The sequence below is a fragment of the Pseudopodoces humilis genome, chromosome 4 (assembly GCF_049639895.1).
Source record: "Pseudopodoces humilis isolate 2021_Gansu_Grassland_sample_001 chromosome 4, ASM4963989v1, whole genome shotgun sequence".
In the NCBI taxonomy this organism is placed as follows: Eukaryota; Metazoa; Chordata; class Aves; order Passeriformes; family Paridae; genus Pseudopodoces; species Pseudopodoces humilis.
In genome coordinates, this window is record NC_142203.1 from 29666046 (window position 1) to 29691639 (window position 25594).

The 25594-nt window shown below is 43.0% G+C and overlaps 2 protein-coding genes across 3 annotated transcripts; one reads left to right on the forward strand and one right to left on the reverse strand.

The window, feature by feature from the left end:
- Positions 1 to 95: 95 nt before the first annotated feature.
- Positions 96 to 8420, forward strand: LOC102109442 (dnaJ homolog subfamily A member 1). 2 transcript variants are annotated; one of them, XM_005529967.3, is made up of 8 exons: positions 99 to 356; positions 444 to 621; positions 1720 to 1824; positions 1925 to 2152; positions 3540 to 3654; positions 5581 to 5696; positions 6250 to 6350; positions 7154 to 8420. In XM_005529967.3, the coding sequence occupies exons 1-8, from the start codon at positions 225 to 227 to the stop codon at positions 7370 to 7372; spliced, it is 1194 nt and encodes a 397-aa protein (XP_005530024.1). In that variant the 5' UTR covers positions 99 to 224; the 3' UTR covers positions 7373 to 8420. The 2 variants fall into 2 exon arrangements, with proteins under 2 accessions (XP_014114204.1, XP_005530024.1); XM_014258729.2 differs by lacking the exons at positions 6250 to 6350; positions 7154 to 8420 and adding an exon at positions 5940 to 6229 and having other exon boundaries at positions 96 to 356.
- Positions 8421 to 16969: 8549 nt separating this feature from the next.
- SMU1 (SMU1 DNA replication regulator and spliceosomal factor) lies at positions 16970 to 24430 on the reverse strand. Its single transcript, XM_005529966.3, has 12 exons — positions 24301 to 24430; positions 23834 to 24044; positions 23574 to 23726; positions 22865 to 22975; positions 22353 to 22481; positions 21523 to 21642; positions 21028 to 21144; positions 20707 to 20834; positions 19827 to 19953; positions 19348 to 19515; positions 18905 to 19057; positions 16970 to 18272 (listed from the first exon to the last, which is right to left on the reverse strand). Exons 1-12 carry the CDS (start codon positions 24324 to 24326, stop codon positions 18174 to 18176), a joined length of 1542 nt encoding a protein of 513 aa, XP_005530023.1. The 5' UTR covers positions 24327 to 24430; the 3' UTR covers positions 16970 to 18173.
- Between the last annotated feature and the right edge of the window lie 1164 nt (positions 24431 to 25594).

Here is a 25594-nt window from a genome sequence, read left to right on the forward strand (position 1 = left end):
TCTGATTGGCCAAGTGCCTTCCTCTCCCAAACAAGCATTGGTGGGCCGCTCTCCCGGGCCCGGCGCGCGGCGGGGCAGGACTTCCGGGGTGGGGCAGGCTGTAAGGCGGCGGGGCTGCAGGACCGGCCCGAACTTTCCAGAAGAGTCGGGATCGGAGCAGCAGAGAGGGGGATCTGCGCCCGCCGCTCCGGGGGCTTCCTGCCGCTGCCGCCACCGCCACCGCTATGGTAAAGGAGACCACCTACTACGATGTGCTGGGCGTGAAGCCCAACGCGTCCGCGGAGGAGCTGAAGAAGGCCTACCGCAAGCTTGCGCTCAAGTACCACCCGGACAAGAACCCAAATGAGGGCGAGAAGGTCGGCGGGACTGGGCGGTGGGGCCGGGCGGGGGTCCCGCCGGGGGTGCTGCAGTTATCTAAGTGCCGGTGACTGTCCTTCCTGTAGTTCAAGCAGATCTCCCAAGCTTACGAAGTGCTGTCGGACCCGAAGAAGAGGGAGCTGTATGACAAAGGAGGGGAGCAAGCTATCAAGGAGGGCGGCTCCGGCGGCGGCTTCGGTTCGCCCATGGACATATTCGATATGTTCTTCGGCGGCGGAGGGAGGATGCAGAGGGAGAGGAGAGGTAACGTGTCGGCAGGGGTATCAGATTCTCTGAGGAGAGTGCTGTAGATATAGGAATTTAAACAGGGTTAAACTTAAGTTATAGGCTTAGTCTGAAAATTGCAGAATACTGTTGTGCCTTTACGCCTGAAACCCCAAGAGAGGGCGTTTGCTTGGTACGATGGCAGTTTGGTCTCATGTGCATTGTCTCCTGTTAATCGCTAACCAGATGTGTTCGGAGAACCTTTAGCTGAGTGTAAGCCCAGCTAGTAATAGGCAGAGTAGGAAATGGAAGGGTAAAGTAGTTTAAAATGGCTTGTTAACGAAGGTACTGTAAACGTAGCGTCTAAAAGGAGCTATCTAAACAAGAGACCCAAGATCCAGTTCAGTCTGTGAAACCTTTCTGTCTTGCTGCATTCTGCAGTGGAGTTAAGTTGAAGCTGCAGTAAAATGCTACATAGAAATTAAGCTCCAGTTTAATCACGCTGGGAAAAACTTTAAACTTGTTAAGAGCAGTGCTGATTCCATCACCTCTTAGTGCAGATCTGGTGAAAAAGGAAGAAAAAATGTTTTGCATGGGAATGTTAAGAGTGTCGTGTCAAAATACTTGCACCTTTTCACTTGCAACAACCCAGAGCTGAGCATTCTTTACAAAACTAAGCCTACAGCAGCTGAATTGCTAAGGAGTGCCTGAGGGTAAAAATAGAATTGCTCGTTTCTGGTTCCAGAAGGTCACCTGGTGAGAGGAAGAAATTACAGAAGTGCTGAAGATTCCACACAGAGTCTCTCACTTGTTTGTAGGAGATCTGTTTGGTAACTTTGTTAAAACCAGAGTTCTGCATTGTAAAACTTAAATGTCTGAGGTTCTGTATGTTCTGTTACTGTTACTGTTTGTACTTTTCCAGAATGTTTCTTCTGACTTGAGCAGAGCCAATGTCATAACAACTGTTACCTAATAGGACAGCAGCTGGGAAGGGGCTTTTGACCAATACAAGCAAAACAAGGCAAAGCTCTATTGAAACAAGATGTTAAAGCTCAGAGAATAGGCTTATCATGGCTTGGCAGGGAGATGTGCAGACCAAGCTTCTAAACTTTATTCAATACCTGTGTTCTTTTACAGGCAAAAACGTGGTCCACCAGTTGTCAGTAAGTTTAGAAGATATGTACAATGGTGCGATGAGGAAACTTGCACTGCAGAAAAACGTTATCTGTGACAAATGTGAAGGTAATGTTGAAACGGAAACTAAACGGAAGATGTTCTTAAAGCTTTTGGGGCTGCTTTTTTTTTCTGGTAGTACATAACCACTTCCAATTTTTGTTCTCAGGTCGTGGTGGTAAGAAAGGTGCGGTAGAATGCTGCCCTAATTGCAGGGGAACAGGCATGCAGATCAGAATTCACCAGATTGGGCCAGGAATGGTGCAACAGATCCAGTCTGTGTGTATGGAGTGTCAGGGGCATGGGGAGCGTATCAGCCCCAAGGACCGGTGTAAGAGCTGCAATGGCAGAAAAATTGTTAGAGAGAAGAAGATCCTAGAAGTTCATATTGACAAAGGTGAGGTGTCTTACTGAGGTGAAGTATTGAACTTGGATGTACTGAATTGACTCGCTTTACAGCTCTAAAACAGAAGATTTAGCAAGTATGTGGTGTTGATTTGGTGAGTAACAGTGCTGAATTTGTACACAGTAAAATTGTTTATTGCTGCCTTAAAAAGAGTAGACTTGTCTTGCCTTAAAAAGATAGTAGACTATCATTTTTAAAGCCTAGCACATGACTAAGAATGAGTTCTGAAACTTGAATTATTGTAAGCAGTGAATTATTTTTCAGGTCCCTCTAAGCCCAGTTTGTGATCAGGTAGCCTAATTAGTTTTCACTGCCTGTAGCAAAACCCTGTAGGCTCAAATCACTTCTGCTGTGTTTCAGTGTGAAGGGGAACCAGATCTGCTATCGTGATAAGGTGCAAAGACAGTGCTAAGCCTCTCATGCTTAGAACTCTGTTGGTTACACAACCCTGACAGTGCTGCTTAGCACAGGTACTACTTCCTTGCCTGGCAAAATTCAACTCAGTACACAAACCCTCAACATGATGGGTGAATGTAATGGTATTGAGTGACAAATGCATCTCTGTTGAGGGGGCTGCCCAGAAGCTGCTGGGAGAAGTCTCTGGAGTAGTGCAGCTTGTAAGAGCAAGCTGACAAGTACATGGTTTTTACAGACTTGCTAACGATTATGACCTGCAAATGTTATGTTCAGCTTACAAAATGCTTGAATTTCTAGGGGAAATCCTATTGTTTTACAATCCTGTGATTGTAAATAAGAGGACTAGAAGGGATATATTATTGGTATTTTGAACATGGAAGGCTTATGAGAAGAATTTTTTTTTGAAGGAAGGGAAAAGAGACTGATACAGCATAAGACAACTAGTATTTTTGTTAGATAGACTTCTTGTGTGGGTGAAACAAGTTTCTTAAAGGAGGTTTTCAGTCCATGGGGAATGCTTCTTGGACTTGTCAGGCCCAGATGATGTTTCATAAAGAGATGTGCTATGTATTTATAAAACTGAATAAGCTGAGCGGTCAGTTGCTCTTGAAGTGCAGTTTGTACACAGTGTTTCTGATTTCTTTTTTGTATTTGTGTGTATAATGAAAGCTGTTTTGATGATATTTCCCATCTGGACTTCATGTTGGTGGCTGTTTTGGCAGTACAGTTAAACTTGATGGTCTTGAGACATAACACTGAATTCAGGTTAGCACCACTAAGATCTGTTGAACAAGTGTTTAGATTAAAAAAAAAACCCAACAAATGCTTCAATGGAAGATCCTGATGTTCTTGCTTAAAGATCCAGAGATATCTTGATACCAGCTCATGTCTATTAGAAGTGTTTGCTGGGGGTGCTTTTGTCTTAAAAATAAAAAAAATGCATATTTGTTTTTTGCAATAGGAATGAAGGATGGTCAGAAAATAACATTCCATGGTGAAGGGGACCAAGAGCCAGGTCTGGAGCCAGGGGATATTATTATTGTCTTGGATCAAAAAGACCACTCTCTATTTACAAGGTAAAGACGTTTGAAATTCTCTTGTGTTGTCTTCTGTGATGTTTTTCCACATGTTTTCTTGGTTACCACTCATCTTGTATGTACGGGAGTGTCAGGAGATAGGATCACATGACTGTCACTCAGCCATAAATTTGGGGGGTCAGAGGAGCTCAGAGGTGGGGGAACTGTGGTGCAGCTAGTCTGGCCACTTTTGTTCTAATAGCATGAGGTAATCTGTGAGTTTTGGCAGCAAAAGGGGATAGAAGGCAAACAAAAACAGTTACAGTTAAGAGTTTACAAATCTTTAATTTTAAGAGCTCGCTGAAATACTGACATTTTTTTGTAATTTTGAATATTTGCAACTGTTTCCTTGCTCTCAATTACCTAGCTCAGAAAATTGCCATTTAGTGTAGTCAACTGTTGTCCCCTTGACCTCAAGGCACAGAAGACTTGGAGTGTGTGTACATGTGTTCATGGATCTTACTTAGTACAAACGTAGTCAGTGTAGCACAAACCCTTGTGATCAAATGTGTTTTCCCACACTTCATTTCCTGCCCGAGTCCTATGGGCAGGATAATTGGTGCTGTCTGGTTTTTATTGTGAAAGCAAAAGTGACTCGCGTAGCAGTGTCACATCTCAGCTATTCATGTTCCCAGGCAATACTGCTCAGTGGTGCACGCCTCTCTCTTTTGGGTTCCTATTTGTGGAAATAGTCTGTCCGGTATATTTTGGTCCAGTTAAAAGCACTGCTGATGATCTCACAAAAGAGTGCTGCATTTGTTGTCTCACTGCTGCTGTTCAGAGCAGTTACAAGGGAATCAGTGGGTTTAGAGAAAGCACTTAGTTGTTTCAACACCAACCATTGACCTTGTGCTTGTAAATAGGAATGGTGAGCCAGAGGTTCTTGGGAAAGCTGTAGCTGGTCTGCCCAACTATCATGTATGGTGCTGAGCTCTTGAAGCTGGTGCCAGAGTTCTGTGCCAAGGAGCACTGAGCTCACAGGTTAAGAATCACTTCTGTTTGCTTTGGATGAGCTTACTCAGCTGATTTTTCTTAACCTCCAGTGAAACCAAACACTGATTCAGATATGCCAAACTGCTCTCATGGTTTCCTGGGACTTGAAGTCACAATTCTGCTAGATTATTTTTGTCTATCCTTCTGCCCACTGCCTTCAGTTCTAGTGTCCTTCAATAACCCTTGATATTACTGGTCTTGTGGGGTTATGCTGAGGTTGTGTTCTTGCAAAAGGGGGATGTTCCTGCTCTCCTGTCAGAATCTAAAATTAGCTTTTTGTTCAAGTCTCCTGTCAGAGACTTTTTAAAAACCAGGGTGAGTACTCTACGTTCTTCGAATAAGATTTTGTAGCCTTTGAACAGGTAGGCAACCATTAGCATTGCCATACTGAATCAAAACACAAACTAATTACCACTATCTATGCCAGATCCTTTTTGGTACTTTTTAAAAGGTGCTTGTGTCATTACCCAGAGTGGCCATCACCTGTTCAAACTTCCCTGGTAATAAATCTTCAGAGTGTAACAGAGTACCATAGTGCAAACTAGTGCAATTAAGAAGGAATTTATCTACACAGAGAAAGGAATTAAATGTCCCAATTTCAGTATTTATGAGGCTGAGTTTTTTGTTTTGGTTTTTTTTTTTATTGGTAAGGAGCAGTGACGTGAGACTGGATTAAAGTGGGCCGTGATGAATTTATTTCTTTTCAATAAACACAACACTTTAGATAGCTTGACATGATCATAATGGCTCTCAGAGTGGGTATTGTTCTAGTAATTGAGGAGCCACATTAATATTTGGTATTCTTTGTTTAATTGCCTGGGCTTCTGTTATAATTGCAGCTTATTGTTATTTCCAAGTTAAATATTGAGGTTGGGTATGGTTCTTTTACTGTTTCTCTCTCACTGTTACTGTTGTTGCTTGGTTCTGCCCTAGACGAGAAGAAGATCTGCTTCTGTCTATGGATATTCAACTGGTTGAAGCACTATGTGGCTTTCAAAAGCCTATCACAACGCTGGATAACAGAACTATTATTATTACCTCTCATCCTGGTAAGAGTTGATTTGCTTTCTGTTGGAAGTTCTAGCATACAGTGAACATAAGCTGGAAATCTAAAGGAACAGAAGCACCCTGTCTTAATGTAAAAGGGGGTGTGTGCTGGTATAAAATTCTTTGCCCCAGTCTGCAGTACAAATCTTAAAATAAAAAAGGATTTTTTGCATAGCAGTCAGCAGTATCTCTCTTCGCGTGACGTAGTAATAGACCTTACCTCATGGGCATACTTGCATCCCAAGGATATCTCACGAGAAGTGAAGGCTGTGGGTCTCTGAAAACCACTTTTTCAGCCTTGGAAGTGATGGAGCACTTAATAAATTTGCAAGTATGCTTCCTTTGGGAAGCATAACAAGATTACAGGAATGTAATGTAGACATCAATCTGCTTTCCTACTCAGATGTTACCAGGCAAGTACCAGACAGTAAGTTCCTATTAGCATGTTGATGTTGCTGCCTAACCACAATGTAGAAAGCTACATAAATACTGAAGGGAAAGTAAAGCTGCTTCTGTTGCCTTTTTTGTTAATTTAATTTTTGTTTGATTTATTAGGCCAGGTTGTTGAGCATGGGGCTATTAAGTGTGTGTTGAATGAAGGTATGCCAATTTATCGCAGACCATACGAAAAGGGACGTCTGATCATAGAATTCAGGGTAAGTGTATCTATCAACTTACTTCCACAGCATTTAAGGACTGAGCATCCATCCAAAATTTAACCAATAAGCACTACCCTCAGTCAAGAAGAGATACAATAATCAGATATCCTGTTCTGATAATGGTTCTTGACAATGGTGGGAACATGAAACTCATCAGAATTACAGTTCAAAGCAAATACAAAACTTGCAGAACACTATGTGCTCAAAGTACATTAGGTACCAGAGGAGTTTCTTCAGCAATGTGGTGAATTTCCATTTGCTTTACATATTCTTCAGTTTCTATTGTCCTGTAGGAAGGATGCATGAGTAATTTCAACTATTGTGCTAGAGCAGAAGAGTAGGTTGGAAAATGCTGATTTTCTTCCCTGGGGAGAAGCTAGTGCTGGGAGCTGTACTAGTGGGCCACATCTGCTACAGCTTAGAATGTATTTAACCACATCTCTCTAATGCTGACATTTTGTTTTTATATATATTTAAATATGTAGTTGTATATGCTGTTATAAATACATGGTTGTATGTGCTATTATATTACATATATATACTTTTCTGTGTGTGATTCCAGAGGGCAGGGCAGCCTGAGGCAGAAGAAAAGTGTTGATTGAGTTGCCAGAATTAGAAGGTGACTTTGTGCAGGCATTAAAGAACAACTTAGTGATGTTGACAATTTTTTTAAGCTGTGAACTGAAGTCCTCTATGACAACAAAGCTGACTTTGCCAGATTCTTAACCTGTAGGTCTATTTGACCTAATAAAAAAACAGTTCAGATAGACTGGAGTAACCTTAGTTCTTGATGATTTCAGGTCATCTTCCCAGAGAGTGGCTTCCTGTCCTCAGATAAGCTGTCCTTACTCGAAAAACTGCTACCTACAAGGCAGGAGATAGAAGAAACTGAGGAAATGGAACAGGTTGAATTAGTGGACTTTGATCCATCTCAAAAGCGAAAACACCACTATAATGGAGAAGTGTATGAAGATGATGAGCATCAGCCTAGAGGTGGTGTTCAGTGCCAGACATCATAAATGGGCCAGTGAATAATTCTTGCGATGCTTGTTTTGTATGCAGTAGTGGATGAGTGAAGGACTACAAGCAGTTTGCCCTCACCTCCTCCTACTTGTTGTTCTATCCAGCCATAGTTATTTCTAAAAGCATAAAGAAATAAACTAAGTAATTGAACTGACTTTGCAATTTGTATAAAGCTCCGGGATGCAAGCTGAAATGAAGTTGACTGCACTTCACCCATGGCTCTTGGTCCAGAAAATTCCCATACCTGCTTGTCTTTTATTCCAAACCTTGTAATTCCTGTATGTGTGCAATTACCCAGCCTTAAACTAAGATCCTGTGGTGTGCTTTTTAGGAATTCTAGATCTTATACTTTGTGAATAAAGTATGCACAAGTACTTATAATCCATGGTAAGATGCAGTTAAGTTTTCTACCAATTAGGATAATAATGTTTGGGCTTGTACTGGTGTTTGTTAAATAGGGACTGGCTCTAATGCACCCACATGGTAGTTGAGGCTGACACAGATGTGGTTGCTCTTCACAGGCCCATTAAAGACATGTCATCCCCAAGCTCTCCATGCTATTCCACGTGAGGTCAGATAGTCCTTCTGGCACTGGTCCTGACCCCAGAGCTCAGTGTTGAGCTTGCTTTGTTTCATCGGTGATTCCCTTTTGGCTGCTGTCCTGAGCCACACTGCCTGTGGAGCCAGTGGTTGCTTGGAGCTGCCTTGGCTACTGCACTAGAGGATTAATAAAATCCTCTAGGCTTTGTCAGCACACAGGTGGCTTGGAATGTCAGACTTCTGCTAGGTGAAGCTTGATTTCCACCTTGATTACTGAAATCAGATACCCCTTGGTGTGTTACGGAAAGCATTACCAGTCCTCTTAGTTGGGTATATGTGATCCTGCAGAGCAGAGAAGGCTAGTGAATACAACCAATCAATGCATCTAGGATGTTCTGAAATTAATGTATTGTGTGCATTATTTCAAGCTGACTCTTAAATTTCTGTATGAATGTTCTAATTATTGTAGATTAAGTGTTTCCAATATAATTACAAAATCGTTCATTGCCTCTTTTCTTAGACCAGATGTTGGTTTAAAAACACCACCCCCTTTCTTTTTAGACAGCTATTCACAGAAAAATCTTAAACATCTTCTTTCAGAAAATATGCTGAGAAGACAGGTCCAGATTTAACCTCTAGTGTGGTAGTTTAGTCTTGCTCAACCATCTGGCTTGGGATAGAGCTTATGCTTTCCATACTGCTTTGAAGCAAAAATGTCATGAGAAGAACTCATCTAAGTAGCTGTTGCGTGGCAGTACATGTGTTGTAACTTGAATTTCTGGAAGCTCTTAGAAAAGCAATCTAGCTTACCTAAGCATTACAACTTTGATTGTATAAAAACAGCTGGTATACCATGGATTTTGTACCTCAAATGTAGTCCCTTTCAGGTATCTACAGAACTGTTATCTTTCACCTGCATGTTTCACCTACTTTTTTGTTTTCTTTCTCAACAGAAATAAAATTCTGTAGGCCAAGTGTTTTTTCCAAATTCTGCTTGAGTGAGCTCATCAGTGAGCTGAAAAATGTGACCTGCAGGTGCCTGTGCTCTATCAATAGGGTGGTTTCTCTGAGTCAAGAGGAGAAACAGAAAGTAGTCCTCCTCTGGCTAGGGCTGACTCCCACACAGCTGGCTTGAGACTTAAACAGTAAAACAAACTACTTTTTTCAGCTTAATAAGCACCCGTGTTTTATTTTTTTCCTTAGCCACTAGATCAAAACAGCAAGGACAAACAACACTCCAGTCACAGCCCTGAGCATGACAATGGGACGTGATTTTGCTTCAGATGATTGTGTATTACATTAAAAAAAAAAAAAAATATTCCATAGACTTTACTTCTCAGGAACACTAGTTTTCCTTTCACCACCCCCATAGCTACATTGGTGTAGTTGAGGTCATATTCTTGACTTATTCTGGAGGCCGTGGACAATTCTTCATGCTTGATGACCCCACAGCAGATGGGCCTGGTCCAGATTCCAGGAGGAGGGTGGCTGACCAGGAGCTGCCTCTAGAAGCCTTAGCACAGCAGTCCAGAGAAGAACCCTCTGCTAGTGCAGGAAGGGCAGGCGGGAACACCACCAGGTTAGTATTCTGTTTTGAAATGAGCTGGTTACTGATTCAAAATCTGTGCCCCAAACAAATACTGGCAACAGCAGAGTAAGCTTTTGGCAAAGAGCGCTGGATGGCAAGAGCTAGTAGGACGTTCTCCCGTAATATTCTGGGTATCACACATTAGAGCAAACAGCTTGCTGTTCTGTACTGCTGAAAAATGAAGAGGTTTTTCTCTTATTTGTTGCTTTATGTGGGATACAGTTTCTAATTTGGGGAAATGAACAGAATAGACAGATGTAGAAATTGAGTATAGAGTAGCACAAAGTAGCTGTTTCTGTAACTACCAGTATAGTAACCTGACCTATTGTAATTGGAGTTTGCAATTACTTCCAGTGTTTCAACACCACCTAATTCATATGATCAAGCTTATATTTTACTCTGTTATGATAGTCTATTACAATTACTCTTTTCACTGTGCAGTAGGCATTTAGGATTTCATTTTTTTCCCCATCAAACTAGCAGCTCCACTATTGCACAGATTGGCTGAACAGAACACCCACTGCAGGCTTGTTTAAGAGCCTGCTCTCATTTTTGCTTCTGCTTTCAGAGCCCTTAGACTACAGGTCCTCTCCTTCCCATAGTTTTGAATACCTGCTATCCAGCAGATGCAAAAGAGGTTGGCTCAGCCCAGGGATTGCTTGGTTTGAAAAGACCGGTGTCTGCTAAGGAAGGCGGAAACCTCCCTTGAAATGGAAACATATAAACCTTCCCACCTCTGAACTATTATAATCTCGAAATCAAGGTGCTCTCAGGCAAATATATGGGCATAGGAATAACAGTTCTTTGCTAGGAAAATTAAAATAAAAATGCAGTAGTAAAAAAAAAAACACTGACAGAATACAACATGACACCCTGTTGATCAGGGTGTTGGTAGCAGTCCAATTAAATGGTGGGTGCAGTCCTCCTGCAGTGTCAGACGTGGTTCTGTTGAAGCAGTGATCCTGTAGAAGGGTGTAGTTTTTCTCTGAAGGTCCAGTGGTGATGCAGAACATTCTGGACTTTCTCTGGGAATCCAGTGGAGAAAGGCTGACTAGGTTGTTCTGAATCTCAGATTATGTCCAGGTAAGAATGTTTGGTTCCTCCACCTGGGTGGAGCATCTCACAATGGGATGATGTAATTTTATCAGTTATTTATCAATCCATTAACAGATCCCCCTGGAGGGAGGATGGGCAGTGGAAGAGATAACCTGGAAGAGATAAAGAACACTGCCACATCTAGTTTTAACAGCTGGCCCATTAACAGAGGAGATACCCCCTGGAGGGAGGATGGGACATGGAAGAGATAAAGAGCACTGCCCCACTTGCTTTTAACAGATGGTGAAAGAATACATACTTTTGTTTACATCTTGCATTGCAACCCAAGACAGGGGTGTAAACTCAATCATCCCAAATCTGTTCTGAATTTGCAGTGTGATACAAGGTCAAGTAAGCAATCAACTTGCCCTATGGTTTTTCATTAACAGCTTCACCTGGGAAGACATGTTTGTGACTGATTCCTGCTCAGAGCATTAGGAAAGCACACTAAGAAAAGTGAGGTTTGAGTTAAGCCACTCTTTTTGAAAACCCCACATAAACAAATACTAGGCTTATTGTTTTTTGGGGGGTAAAATAAGCACTGTTACAGTGCCCAAAGAATAGGACTTCAACTACCCTGGTGTCAGGAAAACACATTTTAAAATAATTAGTAGTAGTAGTAGTAGTAGTAGCAGCAGTAATAATAATAATAATAATAATAATAATAATAATAATAATAATAATAATATAAAAGTAGCTCTACATCTCAGATAAGTGCTAAGTGCTTTAGGTCTCTACCATAACGGTGGGCATTCCAGAGACAAAGCCAATGTGTCTACTGAGACAGCCTCTGAGAAGGCTGATGCTCCCACACAGATGAAACTGGTGAGGAAGGAGGTGTCAGTACAAGTGGTAAGTTTCAATGGATGCCCAGATACTTCTCCTGAAGAAAAGGCTGGTACCTGCACAAAGTGTGTACAGATGGATGACCAGCTGCGACAGGTGGCTGAATGCCAAGAGACGGTCAGTTGGCTGTGTAGTATTAGAGGGGGTGAAGCAGAGATAGGTAAGTGGGTTCAGAACCACATACCTGCAATGGATACCACTGAGCCTGAGGCACCTTGCACCCTGGTGACCCACAAAAGCAGGGCTCCACTTCAATCTCCACCCTTCAGCTTGCAGACCAAAAATGCAGATCAGATGCTTTGAAGGTATTAGATGTCCATGAGCAGGGCCAACAAAGAGAACCTCACCAGCAGTGTGTCATGATGTCATGGAGTTACTTTACCTTTAAGAAATTTTAAGTTGCTGGGAACTGCCTGGAGTCTTTTCTCCTGACCAATTATCGGTCATTGCTGAGAATTGACAGCAGTTTAGGCCATTGAAAAGTGGGATCAACTTGTGAACCCTACCTTAAAGTGTAAAACCAGAGCTCTCTTGGCTCTCTTTGTTTCCTGGCTGGGAAGGGCGGCAGAGCTCCAGGCCTCCCGTTCCCTGCCCAGGCCATGCGGCCAGGCGGGGACTGGGCTGGGCCCAGCGTCTCCCGGCCGGGGGATGCGGGCCCTGTGGAGGGGGTTTTCTCCGGGCTCTGGCCGGGCCGGGCCGAGCCGATCTCTGGCTCGGCTGCAGGTTTTTTGCTGTGGCTGGATTCACTGGAGACTGCTGAGTGAAGAAGGAGAGGGGCTCTGGGCCTGCAGCGGGCTGGGCGCGGCGCCTACACTCTCCAGAGCAGCCATGAGGAACTTTCCATCGCAGACGGCTCCAGCTCCTGCACCGGCCGAGGCCACAGAACTACCTACAACAGCCTGGGCAGGATTTTAACTCTTTCATTTCCCAGATGAGACTTGCGGATTAATCTTTTTATCCAGACAGAGAAAAGAGAGTGATCAACATGAAAAGAGACTTTATAAACTACCAGTGACAGGAAAGAAAAGAAGTTTCAGAAAAGGTAGAGAATTAAGAAGATGCTTTAATTAAGCTGAAATATCTTTCTGTTAAAACTATGGAAATGGACAATAAGGTCTTGAAAACACTCCTTTAATTCATGACAGTAAATAGGGAGGAATAAAATGTTCAAAGTGTAAATTTTGAGTAAAAAAGTAGAGTAATTATGGTACAGTGAAGTGCTGGAAGATTTGAAGCCTTGAGAGGCAATGAGAAAACTGTTTTCTGGTGAAGCTCACAGAAACAGATGAAGAAGACTTTTTGCCTTTAACAATAACTTATCCTTAAAAATCCCATCCCTAGACTCATGGCCCATACACACTTGAGAGTGATGTGAAAATGGGAGGAGTGGGCTCTAATAACAGCAGCTCTGGGCAGCTAACATTAGAGCAATGGAAAACTATAACAAAAATAGTTTTTCTTGTGAGAAACTCCATAAATTAACAGGAAGAAACTTCTGTTTCTCTATAAAGACTGGTGAAAAGACTGTAGCAAGAATTGGGACTGTTTTAACCATCAAAGTTCCAAAGTTTTTGTCTCTTTTGTCATGTGAACAAGGGAATAGTGGGTAGACAGGGGATGAAAAGGTTTTTCTGGAAGTTTATTCTGGTGTTCTTATTGTAGTTTGTCAATAAACTTTCTTTTTTTTTTCCTTTTAAGTTTTATGCCTGTTTTGCTCTTGTTCTAATCCATATCTCACAGCAAGAAATAAGTAATTTTCTTAGTTATTGGTTTAAAACCACGACACATGATTATTGTAAAAAACATCAGGTGGTTGTAGTGGGCACTGAGTTGTCCATCTGACAGCCTGATAGACAGTCATGAATGGTATCCTGCCCTCCAAGAACCAGGATCAATGGTGTTGCTGACCCTGACCTGTCATAGACCACTACCCCCATCATTTCTTCATATGGATACTAATGACACCACAAGCCAAAATACAGGTGGGATCAAGGAAGACTATAAGGCCATGGCAAAGCAGGTGAAAAACATCCCAGGTCATCCCCATGCCCAAGTCATCTCCTCATCTGTCCACCTTTTTAGAGAAATCAGGACAGCCAGAAGCAGACACATTGTGCAGATCAATGTCTGGGTTGGTGGCTGCTGCCATTGAGAAGGTTTTGGCTTTTATAACTGTGGGTTGTGTTTTTATGATTTTTAGCCTGTTATGGGGGAAGGGGATCTCCCTGGCTAAAACGAATCATGAGCAGCACACTGGCCAATTTGGTGAGATGGGCTTTAAACTGAAGGACTTGGGAGGTAGGATGCAAATGTGCCATTGCATCCTCCTGCAGAGCAGGTCATAGCAACCAGTGCAGAGATGGATGTTTCTTAGCTGCTCCTGGAGCTGAGGATCAAAGCACAACACACATCATGGGTGCTTATGGCTATGGTGAATCTTTTCACATTCCTTCCAGGAAACCCCATTCTTTGATTAACCCTGAAGTGTCTGTATACAGACATGCAGAATGGGGAATAAACAAGAACTAGAATGTAGAGAACATTTTAACAGAGCAAGGGCATGATACTTTAGTCAAAGCCTGTCTGCACAACCCAGCTTTCAACCCAGATGACAATTCCAAGGACAGTGTCCTTGAGACTTTCCTGGAGCAGTGAGAATGAAGAAAAACAATGATGTTGTGGACAAGAAAAGGAACAAAATGTATTAGCCAACAGTAGCTTGTTACACTGCATGAACCCTGTAGGACCCTATGAGAGTGTGCTGAAGACAGAAATAAAGCGAAGTTCACTTTTACCTCCATGAGGACTCTGTGAATATTCCGAGCGGTTTTCCTTTACTAGAAATACATGCCATGATCTCACTGGAATGGTGAGACGTGGTGGGATAGCTCACATCACTGGAATATTGTCATGGATGGGTATATCCTCTTTAGAAAGGACAGAGAAATGTCAGAGAAGAAAGGTGGTGGGAGTTTCTCCTTACATGAGAGAGGAACTGGAACATATCAAGCTCTACTCAGGGACAAATGAACAAGATAAGAGTTTATGGGTGAGAATTTTCTGGTGTGCCCTTGCAGCCAGGAGGATCAACCATGTCCTGGAATGCATCAGGCACAGCATCCCCAGCTGGGCAAGGGAGGGGACTGTCCTGCTCAGCGCTGGGGCAGGTCTAGGTGCCACAGTGTAAGAAAGACATTAAGGCATTACAGAGCTTTCAAATGACAGCAATGAAGATGGTCAAAGGCCCTGAGGGGAAGTGGCTGAGGTCACCTCAACATGAGGAAGAATTTTTGAGGGTGGCAGAGCACTGGAATTGGACATAGACTACCGCTCTCTGGAGATACTCAAAAGCCACCTACTCTAAGTGACCCTGCCTTGGCAGGGGAGTGGATTAGGTGATCTCCAGCAGTTCCCTCCAACCTGAACAATTCTGTGATAATCAATCCAGGAGGCTCATGGAGTGCCTCAATTGATAGGGGAACTAACAAGGAGAGGTGGTCTACTGGATCTTGTATTCAAAACCAAAATGCTTTTTGGGACCATCAAGAAAACCAGCCTTGGTTGCAGTGATCATGACATGGTGAAGTCCAGGATACTGAGAGGAAGGACTAGGATGAGAAGCAAGTTCTCAGCTCTGGACTTCAGAAGAACAGACTAACCTCTTCAAAGATCTGCTTAGAAGCACTCCAAGGGGTAAGGCTCTGGAATGAAGAAGCCAAGAAAGATAGTTAATATTCAAGGCTCACCTCCCCCAGCGTCAAGAGCAGTCCATCCCTGGGAACAGCAAGTCAGGCAAAAATGGCCAAGAGGGCTGTAGGCATGCACAAGGAAATCCTGGCTAAACTAGAACACAAAAAGGAATCATCTGGAGGGTGTAGCCAAGGCTGGTATATTGGGGGGTACACAGATGTGATGTGTGGGCATTCAGGGATGAAGTTAATGGAAGCTAAAGCTTAACTGGGTAACAAGGGCCTCTGTAAGTACAAAAGTGAGGAAGGACAGGGAAAATGGGGGGCCATTACAGAATTAGATGGGGCATCTGGTTAAACACAACATGGAAAAGGTTGATGTTGGTTCCTTCTTTGCCTCAGTCTTACTTAGTGACAACATGAGCTCTCAGAATACCAGAGATCAAGGGGAAAGTCTGGAGCTAGGAGGATGTACACTTGGTATAAGGATGATGAGGTCAGGGAAGACTTAGGCAAACTGAACATACACAGAACCACGACCCCCAATAGGATGCACCAACAAGTGCTCTGGGAGCTGACAGATGTCATTGCAAGGCCCTCCTTGACAGTCTTTGATAGATCACAGTGATTGGGAAAAGTGCCCAAAAGCTGGTGGAAAATAAATGTCTCATCTGTCTTTGAGAAGGGCAAGATAGCGGGATTCAAAGAAATAGTCTGTCTACCTCACCTCAACTGCTTGGAAGGTAATGGTGCAGCTAAACCTAGAAACCATTTGCAGGCACATCAAGAACAAAAAAGCCATCAGAAGTTGTCAGGAGGGATTCACCAAAGGGAAGCCATGCTTAACCCTCCTGATAAATTTTACACTGCAGTGACTGACCTGGGGTGTAACAGAAGTGAGTATTTTGTCCCCGGACTTCTGTAAGGCACTGTCTCCCATAAGATCCATGCAGAGAAAGTGTTGAGGTAGGGGCAGATGAAAAGTGAAGTGGGTTGAAAACTGGCTGAATGGCAGGCCCAGAGGGTGGTGATGAGTGCAACAAAGGCCAGCTGGAGGCAGAGCCCCAGGGTCAGTACTGCCTCGGGGCTCTGTAAGTCTGCAGATGAGACTGAAGAGGGAGAAGTAGCTGATGAAACAGAGGTTTGTTGTCTTTCAGAGGGAATTGGGGAGGCTGGAGAAATGAGCTGACAAGAACTTCATGAAATTCAAGGGGAAGTGCAAAGTCTTCCACCAGGGGAGGAACACCCCAATGCAACAGCATATGCTGGGGGGCACTCAGCTGGAAAACAGCCAAGAAGGAACCTGAATGTCCTAGTGGACACTAAGCTCAACATGAGCCATCTTTCTGGAAGGAAGGCAAAATGGGGTCCTGGTAGCCAGCAGTGGAGGGACACAATCCTTCCCAGCTACTCATCAAGAGCAAGTACACACCTGGAATACTATGTCTGGTTTTGGGTCTTCCCATACAAAAGGGGACAGAGTTGTACTGGAGATCAGTAAAGGGTCACAAAGATATTTAAGGGATGGGAGCATCTCTACCATAAGGAAAGCACTATTAAAAATATTTTGTCAAGATCCTCCCCTTTAACAGAATTACTAATTGCCTATGGAGCTTGTCAGAGACTTCAGGCAGGAAAAATAATCACTTCTTACTATCTAAAAACCCCCTTGCTTAGCATATATCTAAGGAAGTAAAAAGCAACCTGGGAATTCAAACATCATAGCTCAACAATGAACCGAACACTCCATGTGCAACGAAGGTACTGTGTGAGAATTCCAGCTGAACTTTTTCTTATTTGCCCACACCACTAAAGACACAGACAAAATATTTAAAGTGGAACTAATTTATTAAGTTGAAGACAAGTTATTACTGTCTGAAAGATTACAGTAGGAAAGCATTCTACATGAGATACATATGAGGACATAACACAGTGTAGCATATTCAAATCTACATGCATTTGATTTGATCATTACAGGAAAAACCTCATTTTTCTGCATCCTAGAAAGGACACAGTCAGACTTTAGAAGATTCTGGTGTACATTCAGAATAGTGTACATTAGTCAGAATCTCTCAACAAAATATCATGTGCTTCAAATTGAAGAGTCTGCAAGTATCTTTTTATCATCTTGTGGGACCTAAGTATAACCTTTGCTAGGTCCACAGACATGAAATAAAAAAAAAATCATAAAAATAATTATTTAAAGCATTATCACAGCACTAGGAACTCAGCCTATGTAAACCAACTTTTGCATGTTTTAAAATATTGATCCCCTGGAGCCTGTTTCAGTTATAGCTGGTCTGAAAACAATTTTCACTTATAGGAAGAGGGCCCCGGTTATAGCTCCTTTTAGTCTGGAAGTGAAGCAAAACAAAAAAAAAAAAAATCCCCAAACAAAATCGACTGTATCTCACTGCCACATTAAGCAGGTTTACAGTCTATATTAGGAAGTGCTGGCAGATGGGGAAGGATAGTTTCATTCTGAGGAAGCTGTGTGACACTACTTTCCAATGTAATTGGAAAAATGATAGTGAAAATTGAACACAGCAAAACCCAATGGCCTAGAAATGACCCCATCTTCTAGCTGATGATACATATCATCATCTGCATTCCAGGAAACTATTTCCGTTTCAGCAGTGGGGAAGACACAGCATTCCCTTCCACATCTCACTAAAAAAACAAAACAACACAACATTTTACTGTATTCCAGGAAGTCAGCAACCACTCATAAGCAGGAACAGCTGCTGGCTCACTGAACTTTTACAAACATTGTAGGAAGAGTATAGACTTCAGGAGGCAGAAAAAGCATTCTCACCGAAGTTGCTTCAACTACTCTAGTAAAAACAAAAGTATGTGAAATTAACTGATGCTGCATTTATGCATCAATCCACTCTAGGTAGGTAAAAATGTAATTCTCTGGAAACCCAAACTGAAAATTGAGCAAGTATTACACTCTGCATGTATTTAGACCTTGTTAAAGCACAAACACTAGTAACCTGCAAGTAACAGGCATGCTTCAGAGCTTGCTGAAAAATCAATCTATGGCTTCCAGAGCTTGAGAAGGCCATCTTCACTGTAAGTGGCAATCAGGTTCTGGTGGGGATGATGAGCAATGCCAATAACATCTTTTTCATGGACCTAGAGAGAAAGCAGAAAGATGCATTAGGAGAGTCTTGCTTTAGCAAATTCAAGATAAATATTCTCTTCAAAAAACAACTGGAGGAAAGCTGGACTGAAGGTTAAGGTGCTTTGTGCATAGACCAAAAGCAGGGGTACGTATCCCCCAATGTTCAATTCCAGTCACTACAATTTTTGTGACACAGCAGTTATTTTTTGTTGGGCCAGGGAGGGTTTAGTGAAGGTTTACATCCACTGAAATCCATAACATCTAAGTGTCCCCCATTAAATTTAGATATTCAAGCCAATATTACCCTAAGTTCAATCTAAACCAAATTTAAACCCAAGAGCTTTAAATCCAACAGCTTTTTCACATTCTCCACCAGCTGGAGCCTAGATCAAGACATGCTCTCATTCAAGGAAGTCTGAACCAATTCAGGCTTTGCTTGATGGATAAATATTTCCCTAATCTTTACAATTGAATGCTTCTAAAAAACCCAAACACATTCTGTGGCCAAATGTCCTAAAATTTATTTTTACCAATCATGTCTGCTAGAGATTCCCCGATCTGAGATTCCTCCCTATGGACTTCATAATAAACATTTATATCCCTCTGTTTAAAACTCTGCAGAATCTCAGAGCTTAAAACTTACAGTCAGAGTTCTCTCCAGCTTGCCTGTCACTGTGCTGAAGCAGTACAGCACAAAGTCTTCACCAACACAGTAGATCCATTCACCACGAGGTGAAAGTGCACAGCAGACAAAGTCACCACCTTCTCTCTTACCGGAGCTAAAACTTCTTACAATCTGTAAAGACAAACCCCCAAAAACATTTGTCAGGATTAAACAGCAGCATATCAGTACCATGTTTAGGGCAAAAATTTTTAGGAAGTACTAGGTCTGTTCAGAGCACAGATCTCTCCATTGCTTCAAGAGTTCTATGTGTTCTATAAACTTGAGTTCAGAATATTTTGTCATGCTAGCAAACCAGAGAAACCAGGTTTAACCCTGCTTGGTTAGGTCTAGGTTATTAACTAGGTTTTCTACATTCTTGAAATGACAGAGAGACCTGAAAGGATACCAGTAAGATCACATACCTGTCCTTGCATATTCATGATGACAACTGTATTTGATCTGTTGCAAACAACAAAGTGTTCTGGGTTTTTAGGCAGCAGAATGACACTGTTCACAGTAATGTCTGTCCCAGCAGTGCTACCAAGAGACTTGAAGGTGTTGGAGCACTCTGTTGTCTTCACATTCCAGACCTAATATAAAAAATAAGAACAATTAGTTTTAAAAATTAAAAAGGAGCTGATATACAATTGTTTCAGATACAGGAATCCCCACATTGTAGGACTAGAGGTGTCACAGTTCTGTGTCTAGAATTAAGCAGAACAGGCAGTAAGCACTGCACTTATATCCCCATTTCAAAAATGCAGCAGAGACAGGCTCTGCAAGAGACTGTACACGGAGTAACAAATTGTCCTTTTCCAATGGCTGCAACAATTGTAACAAAGGAGCAATACCACAGCAAGAGTCTGATGGTGGCATTTACCCTTTGTAAAGAACATCTTACCTTTACTGTGCCATCAGAGGATGCACTGATAATATAGTGGCCATCCTGGGTAAAAGTAGCTTCATTGACAAAGGAAGAATGACCACGGAATTCCTTTAGGGTTTTCCCAGATTTTAAACCATGAATCCTGTCAAGACAACATAGGTGAAAGTGGGTGAGCAATTCCATTCAGTAATCAAGTAGGTGCAGCATCAGAGTTACTGCATTACACAAACAATCAACACTTTCCAGATGCTAAGAGCTGGAGGAAAAGGGGATTTGATGAGGATCCTCTTGCCTGTTAAGATTATAACAGTGTTTGAGTATTCTTCTAAGTATATTTGTTCTTACTTCTAACCTATCCTGCAATAATCCTTCAAAGAAAAAAGGAGAGAAAAGAGAAGGGAAAGAGGAAAGGAGAAAGAAAGGTATATTCACCTAAACTTTAACACCAAAAAAAATTTAACTATGTATTAACATTACTATCCAACATGTCTTTACAGAAAAAATGGAGTAATAAACCTCCTCCAAAGGCATACAGCTGAAGTACAAAAGGCAAGAGATATTAAAAAATCCCACCCCAAAGACTCCAACCAGCAACAACAACAACCAAAAAAAAAAAAAAAAATAAAAAAAAAAAAAAATCATCAAACCAACCCAAAATATCTTCCCCTGTATCCAAACAGGATTTTCCCCCAAGAGAGGCAGTGGCATCTTGAAAAAACCAAAACTGGACAAAGCCCTGAAGCCAGACTGTCCTAACTGAAAGGTTGGCTGTATTTTGAGAAGCATGGTGGACTAGAGACCTCTACAGGTAACTTCTAGATTACACTATTTTATATGTAAATTGCTTAATAAGAAAAATCTGGTTTCTTTTCTCCCACGTTCTCAGTTTATTTACCTGATTGTCTGATCAAAAGAAGCACTAAGAATTTGGCTGCTGTCTTTAGAGAAACTGAGGCACGTAACGCCTTTGCTGTGAGCTCGTTCAAATCTTCTCAGACACTGACCACTCTGAATTTTCCACACCTGCAAAGGAACAGCAAGTAAGTGATTAGTTTGTTATGAGATCAAGAGTTTAAACATCAGAGACAATATATAGCTGTTTCTGAGCTATGTTAAACTTCCTTTGAGTTTATACAGAATGGGATAATTACTGCTATTGCAAACTAATCTTTTTGGTCACCACCTCTACCAAAATATGATACAAAAAGTTTTGTACCTTGATCTTTCCATCTTGTGCTCCAGTTGCTAGCATTTCTGTATCTCTGCTGAAGCACATGCACAGCACTGCATCATCCATCATCATGAAGTTATCTTGTGCCTGATACTTCAGATCCTAAAAAAAATCAGAAGATTCATTAGTGAAATCAAGGAATTCTATTCTAAGGCAAAGTGCAAAAGTATTAACATTTTTAACTTCAGTTTTATTTTACAACTTACTGTAAATCAGACTCCATAGCCTTGTAATACAGGGTTACTACCACTGTCACCATTTTAAAGGCAATAACAATGCAGGAAGGTCAAGAAGTTATAACAGAGACAAATCTATGACAAACCAAACAACTACACCACATAAATATTGCAGATTGATACTTGTAACACCTAAACACACAGGTTCTCAGGTTCACAGTCTTAAGAAATTAAATCAAACAAAGAATAAACTAGGCACTCTGGCAAGACAAGGTCATTCTGTGTGAAATAAGGAGTAACTTACCTTCCTAATCTTTCCAGTAGTGAAGTTCCATACTTCAATGAAGCCATCAACTGAGCCAGTAACCAGATACTGTCCATCTGGAGAGAACCGAGCACACTCCACATGCGACTTCTGCCCAAACTGTTTTGAAAAATAACATAAGCAAAGTTTAAAAAGCAATTTAAAAGACTCAACACATTAAAACAAAACTGCAGTATCATTCTGATGGTAAATATACAGTATCTTCTAGATGTATGTTCAATGAATTTCTGAAGATGATTCATTTTGAGTGTAATTTTTACAGAGAACGTTTGTTAGGTTTTTTTGGAGGTTGTTTTATGTCAATTGGTTTTATTTTTAAATAAAAGTGGCCATGACAACTAAGTACAGAAGAAAAACTTCACTAGCCCGAAGAAAAATAAGAGATCATCAATGGCAAACTAAACAAGTTCTAATAAAGCATTTTTAGCAAGTTGTTACAGAACACCACAAATTTATTTCATAAGTTGCAGCACATGGCTTTTGAAAAACAGTTTAGGACACAAGTACTTCCTTGTACAAATAAAGAAGGGGACCATGCAAATTCCTGTAAACAGATTTATTCTGAATTGTGAAGTCAAAGAAGCTATGCAGTTATCTTAATCACTAATGTAAGCACCCAGTCTTGTTAAAAGACCTAATCTCAGACTTCCACGAAAAAAAATCTTCTGATAAGATAAGGAAAAAACACAGGTGGTGGGGAGAGGGGAACTACTTACAAGGAGAAAAAAAGCATTCAAAAGATTTCTTCTTATCTCCCAACATAAAACACAGGAAGGAAAAAGCAGCAGAAACACAAAAACAAACATTACCTTAATATGTCTGCTCAGCTGTGTGGGGAACTTCTCTTCTTCTACATCTTTCACAGCTGCTTTGCCTCTGAACAAGTCAATTGTCATACCGGGAGGAAGCAAGCCCTGGTGCTGCTGCCATTTCAAGGCCTTTGGAGGAGATGAAAGACACATCATTAGCTAGCAATTAACACAAATCTACGACATATTAAACACTGTCTGCCTGGAGTACCAGTGAATACGTTATGAGAATGAGAAAGGGCAGAAGACACACCAGAAAATATACATTACAGAATGTTATTCTCAAAGTGCACACTGTACTGCATATTTATTCTACTGGAAGAAATCTACTGGTAGAGTGATAACGTTTTCTACAACTGTTAAACCCTTACCACATGAAAAAAAAAAAATTTAAACTATGCCACATTTAAATTCTACTTTTATACAGCTGCAGAAACTCAGCTACATTGTAACTATTTTTACTCAGCAAAAACCTAAAGACATAGGCTACTACAGTATTTTTCAAGACTCACCTGCCCCAACAATGCCATAAGACGAGATGGAGGCACCACACTGACTTCTCCAGCCAAAGCCTGTGCAATAGCAGCTCTCCGCTTCTCTTTGCTACTCCCATCTGGGTATGCCTAGAGAAAAGTTATTTTTATGAGATAATTGTTCTAATTTTTTTTTTTCCCCAAAAAGACCTCTGTTGCTCTGAAATTGAAACCCTTTCCATATAAATTTTCTGTTAGGCTCCAAAAGAGCTCTTCTCTTTAATACCAACCTTAAAAGCAATAAATCATCAGGGTTGGGAAAGATCTCTAAAAACAGTCCCTTAACTAAGTTAAGTACTAACCTAACATGGTCCCGCAAAAATTTTCAGACCTATGTAACCAGCCAGAAATAATGCCTTGTTTTTACTGTTACTACATAGCACTATTTCTGTTCACACAGCTTGAGTTTTCTTCTGAAAGAGCAAGTTGCAGATGTAATCCTGCGGCAGGACACAGGGCCAAATCCCCAAACTCCCAACTGCAGCAGGTTTCAAAACCACTGCTCTGCTGCCTCACGATAAAGTGTCATGCAGTACTTCTCAAACGCTTCAAAAAAGGTGTAAAATCATCAAACTGTGAAACTGCACGTTCCCACTCCCCAAGACAAGAAATAATGCCATGAGCGATCAGCAGCTTGCTGATGCCGAAGGTCATGCAGAAAAGGTGTCTTAAGAAAGGCATAACATACCTCACGAGGATCAAAGTAAGATCTGGCCAGAAGGTTTTCGAGGTGGATGTAGCGCTCTGGCTGTGTTTGTTTCAGCATGATCATGGGGTCCGTTTGTCTGAGCAGAGACCTGGCAGCACCCAATTCTCGGAGCTCGATCAACTCCAGCACAACCTGCACACAGAGACAAAAGTCTGCATCAGTAAAGAATTGGTGGAAAATACTACACATAGTCTTCCACACGGACCAGAAGAGTCTGCAGGAACCCCGCGCTTGCTCACCTGCTCATAGAGATCGATGAGGGTCTTGTCGGGCAGTTTTAGAGACTGTATGGCCTGCAGCACCGTGTCCCAGTGCCCACTGTTGATGTCTGCCACGAAGCTCTCAATGCTGTCCACGGTGTTGAGGGACACGGTGGTCTCCTCCTGAAGGGTGGCGAGCGCCCGGTGGAGGCTGTTTTCCTTCAGGTACTGCATGATGAGCCGGATCACGCTGCGGGGGAGGCACAGCGCACGGTCAGCCGGGGCACCGGACACACGGGCCGCCCCTCCCGGGCCGTGGCACGGCCAGCACCGCCCGCAACCCTCGGCCCCCTCACGGCCTCGGGGCCGCGCCGCGTCTCGCCTCCCTTCCCCTGCGCCGCTGGGGCCTGGATCAGGGTCAGGGGCCAGGGCCACCAAACCGCTCCCTCCCCGCTCCCCGGGCCATCGGGTCCTCCGCCACCACCCCGCGCCACCGCTATACATACTCAGAGGACTCGATTTCGATCGACATCTTGAACCGCTGCTGGTGCTGGAACCGCCGGTGCTGCTCGCGGTGCGTCCGCTGCCGTTAGGCCTTCCGCTACAACTCTGCAACTTCCTCTTCCCGTCCCTCCGTAAATAGAGCGCGCGCCCGCCGCGCCCCGCCCCCGCGCGGCTGACGTCACCCAGCCGGGACAGCCCCCCCCGCGGCGGCGGCGGCGGGGCTCGCGCTCCCCCTGGCGGCGCAGCGGCGGCGGCGCAGGGGCCCCACGGGTGCGGCCTGGCGGCTGCGCCGGCCCAAGGCGGAACGCGGGCGGCCCTTCCCGCAGCCCCAGCCGGCCAGCGGGAGCCCGCGGCGTACCCAGCTGGCCAAGAAGGCCAGTGACATCCTGGCCTGTATCAGCAATAGTGTGACGGGCAGGAGGAGGGCTGATTGTCCCCCTGTACTCGGCGCTGGTGAGGCCACATCTCGAGTGCTGTGCCCCCCAACGCAGGAAGGACACTGAGCTGCCAAAGAGCAGTAGAGCTGGTGAGGGGTCTGGAGCACAAACTCTAGGAGGAGCGGCTGAGGGAGCTGGAGTTGTTCAGCCTGCAGAAAAGGAGGCTCAGGGGTGACATCACTCTCGACAGCTCCCTGAGAGGAGAGTAGCCTGGTGGGAATTGGCCTCTTCTGGCAGTGCAGATGACAAGATGCAGACAGGATGAGTGGATGTGGTGCCTCAAGGTAGACCTGGGGATATTCAGGTCAGACATCAGAAGGAATTTCTTTACAGGAAGGTGATTAGGCATTGGAATGGACTGCACAGGGAGGTGGTAGAGTCACTGTCACTGGAGGTGTTTAAGGAAAGACTCGGTGTGGCACTTGGTGCTGTGGTCTGGTCGACAAGCTGGTGTTTGGTCATAGGTAGGACTCAATTATCTCAGAGGTTTTTTCCAACTGATTGATTCTTCGATTCCACCCACTGTCATTCATTGGGATCTCAGAAGATTCCCTGTGGTGACACAGGCATGGCAGGCTGCAGGTCAGGCATTCTGGCAAAGACACAACAGTTGCTTGGCCACCTGTTTCTTCGCTTGTCAAGGTTTGCAGGTGCAAGTCCAAGGTGTCACTTGCAGTTTACAAGCCTTAAAAAGCAATTGTGAGCTCTGCATCTCAAAACTGGTCGTGTATGAAAGAATGACAGCGCACAAAGCAATATGAGTAAGGAAAATTAATAAAAGTGTCTTGGTTGTTCTAATTATGGATTAAGAATTGGAAAAATGCTCTGCTGGAAGGAGCCCTTCAGTGGTGCCTGGACA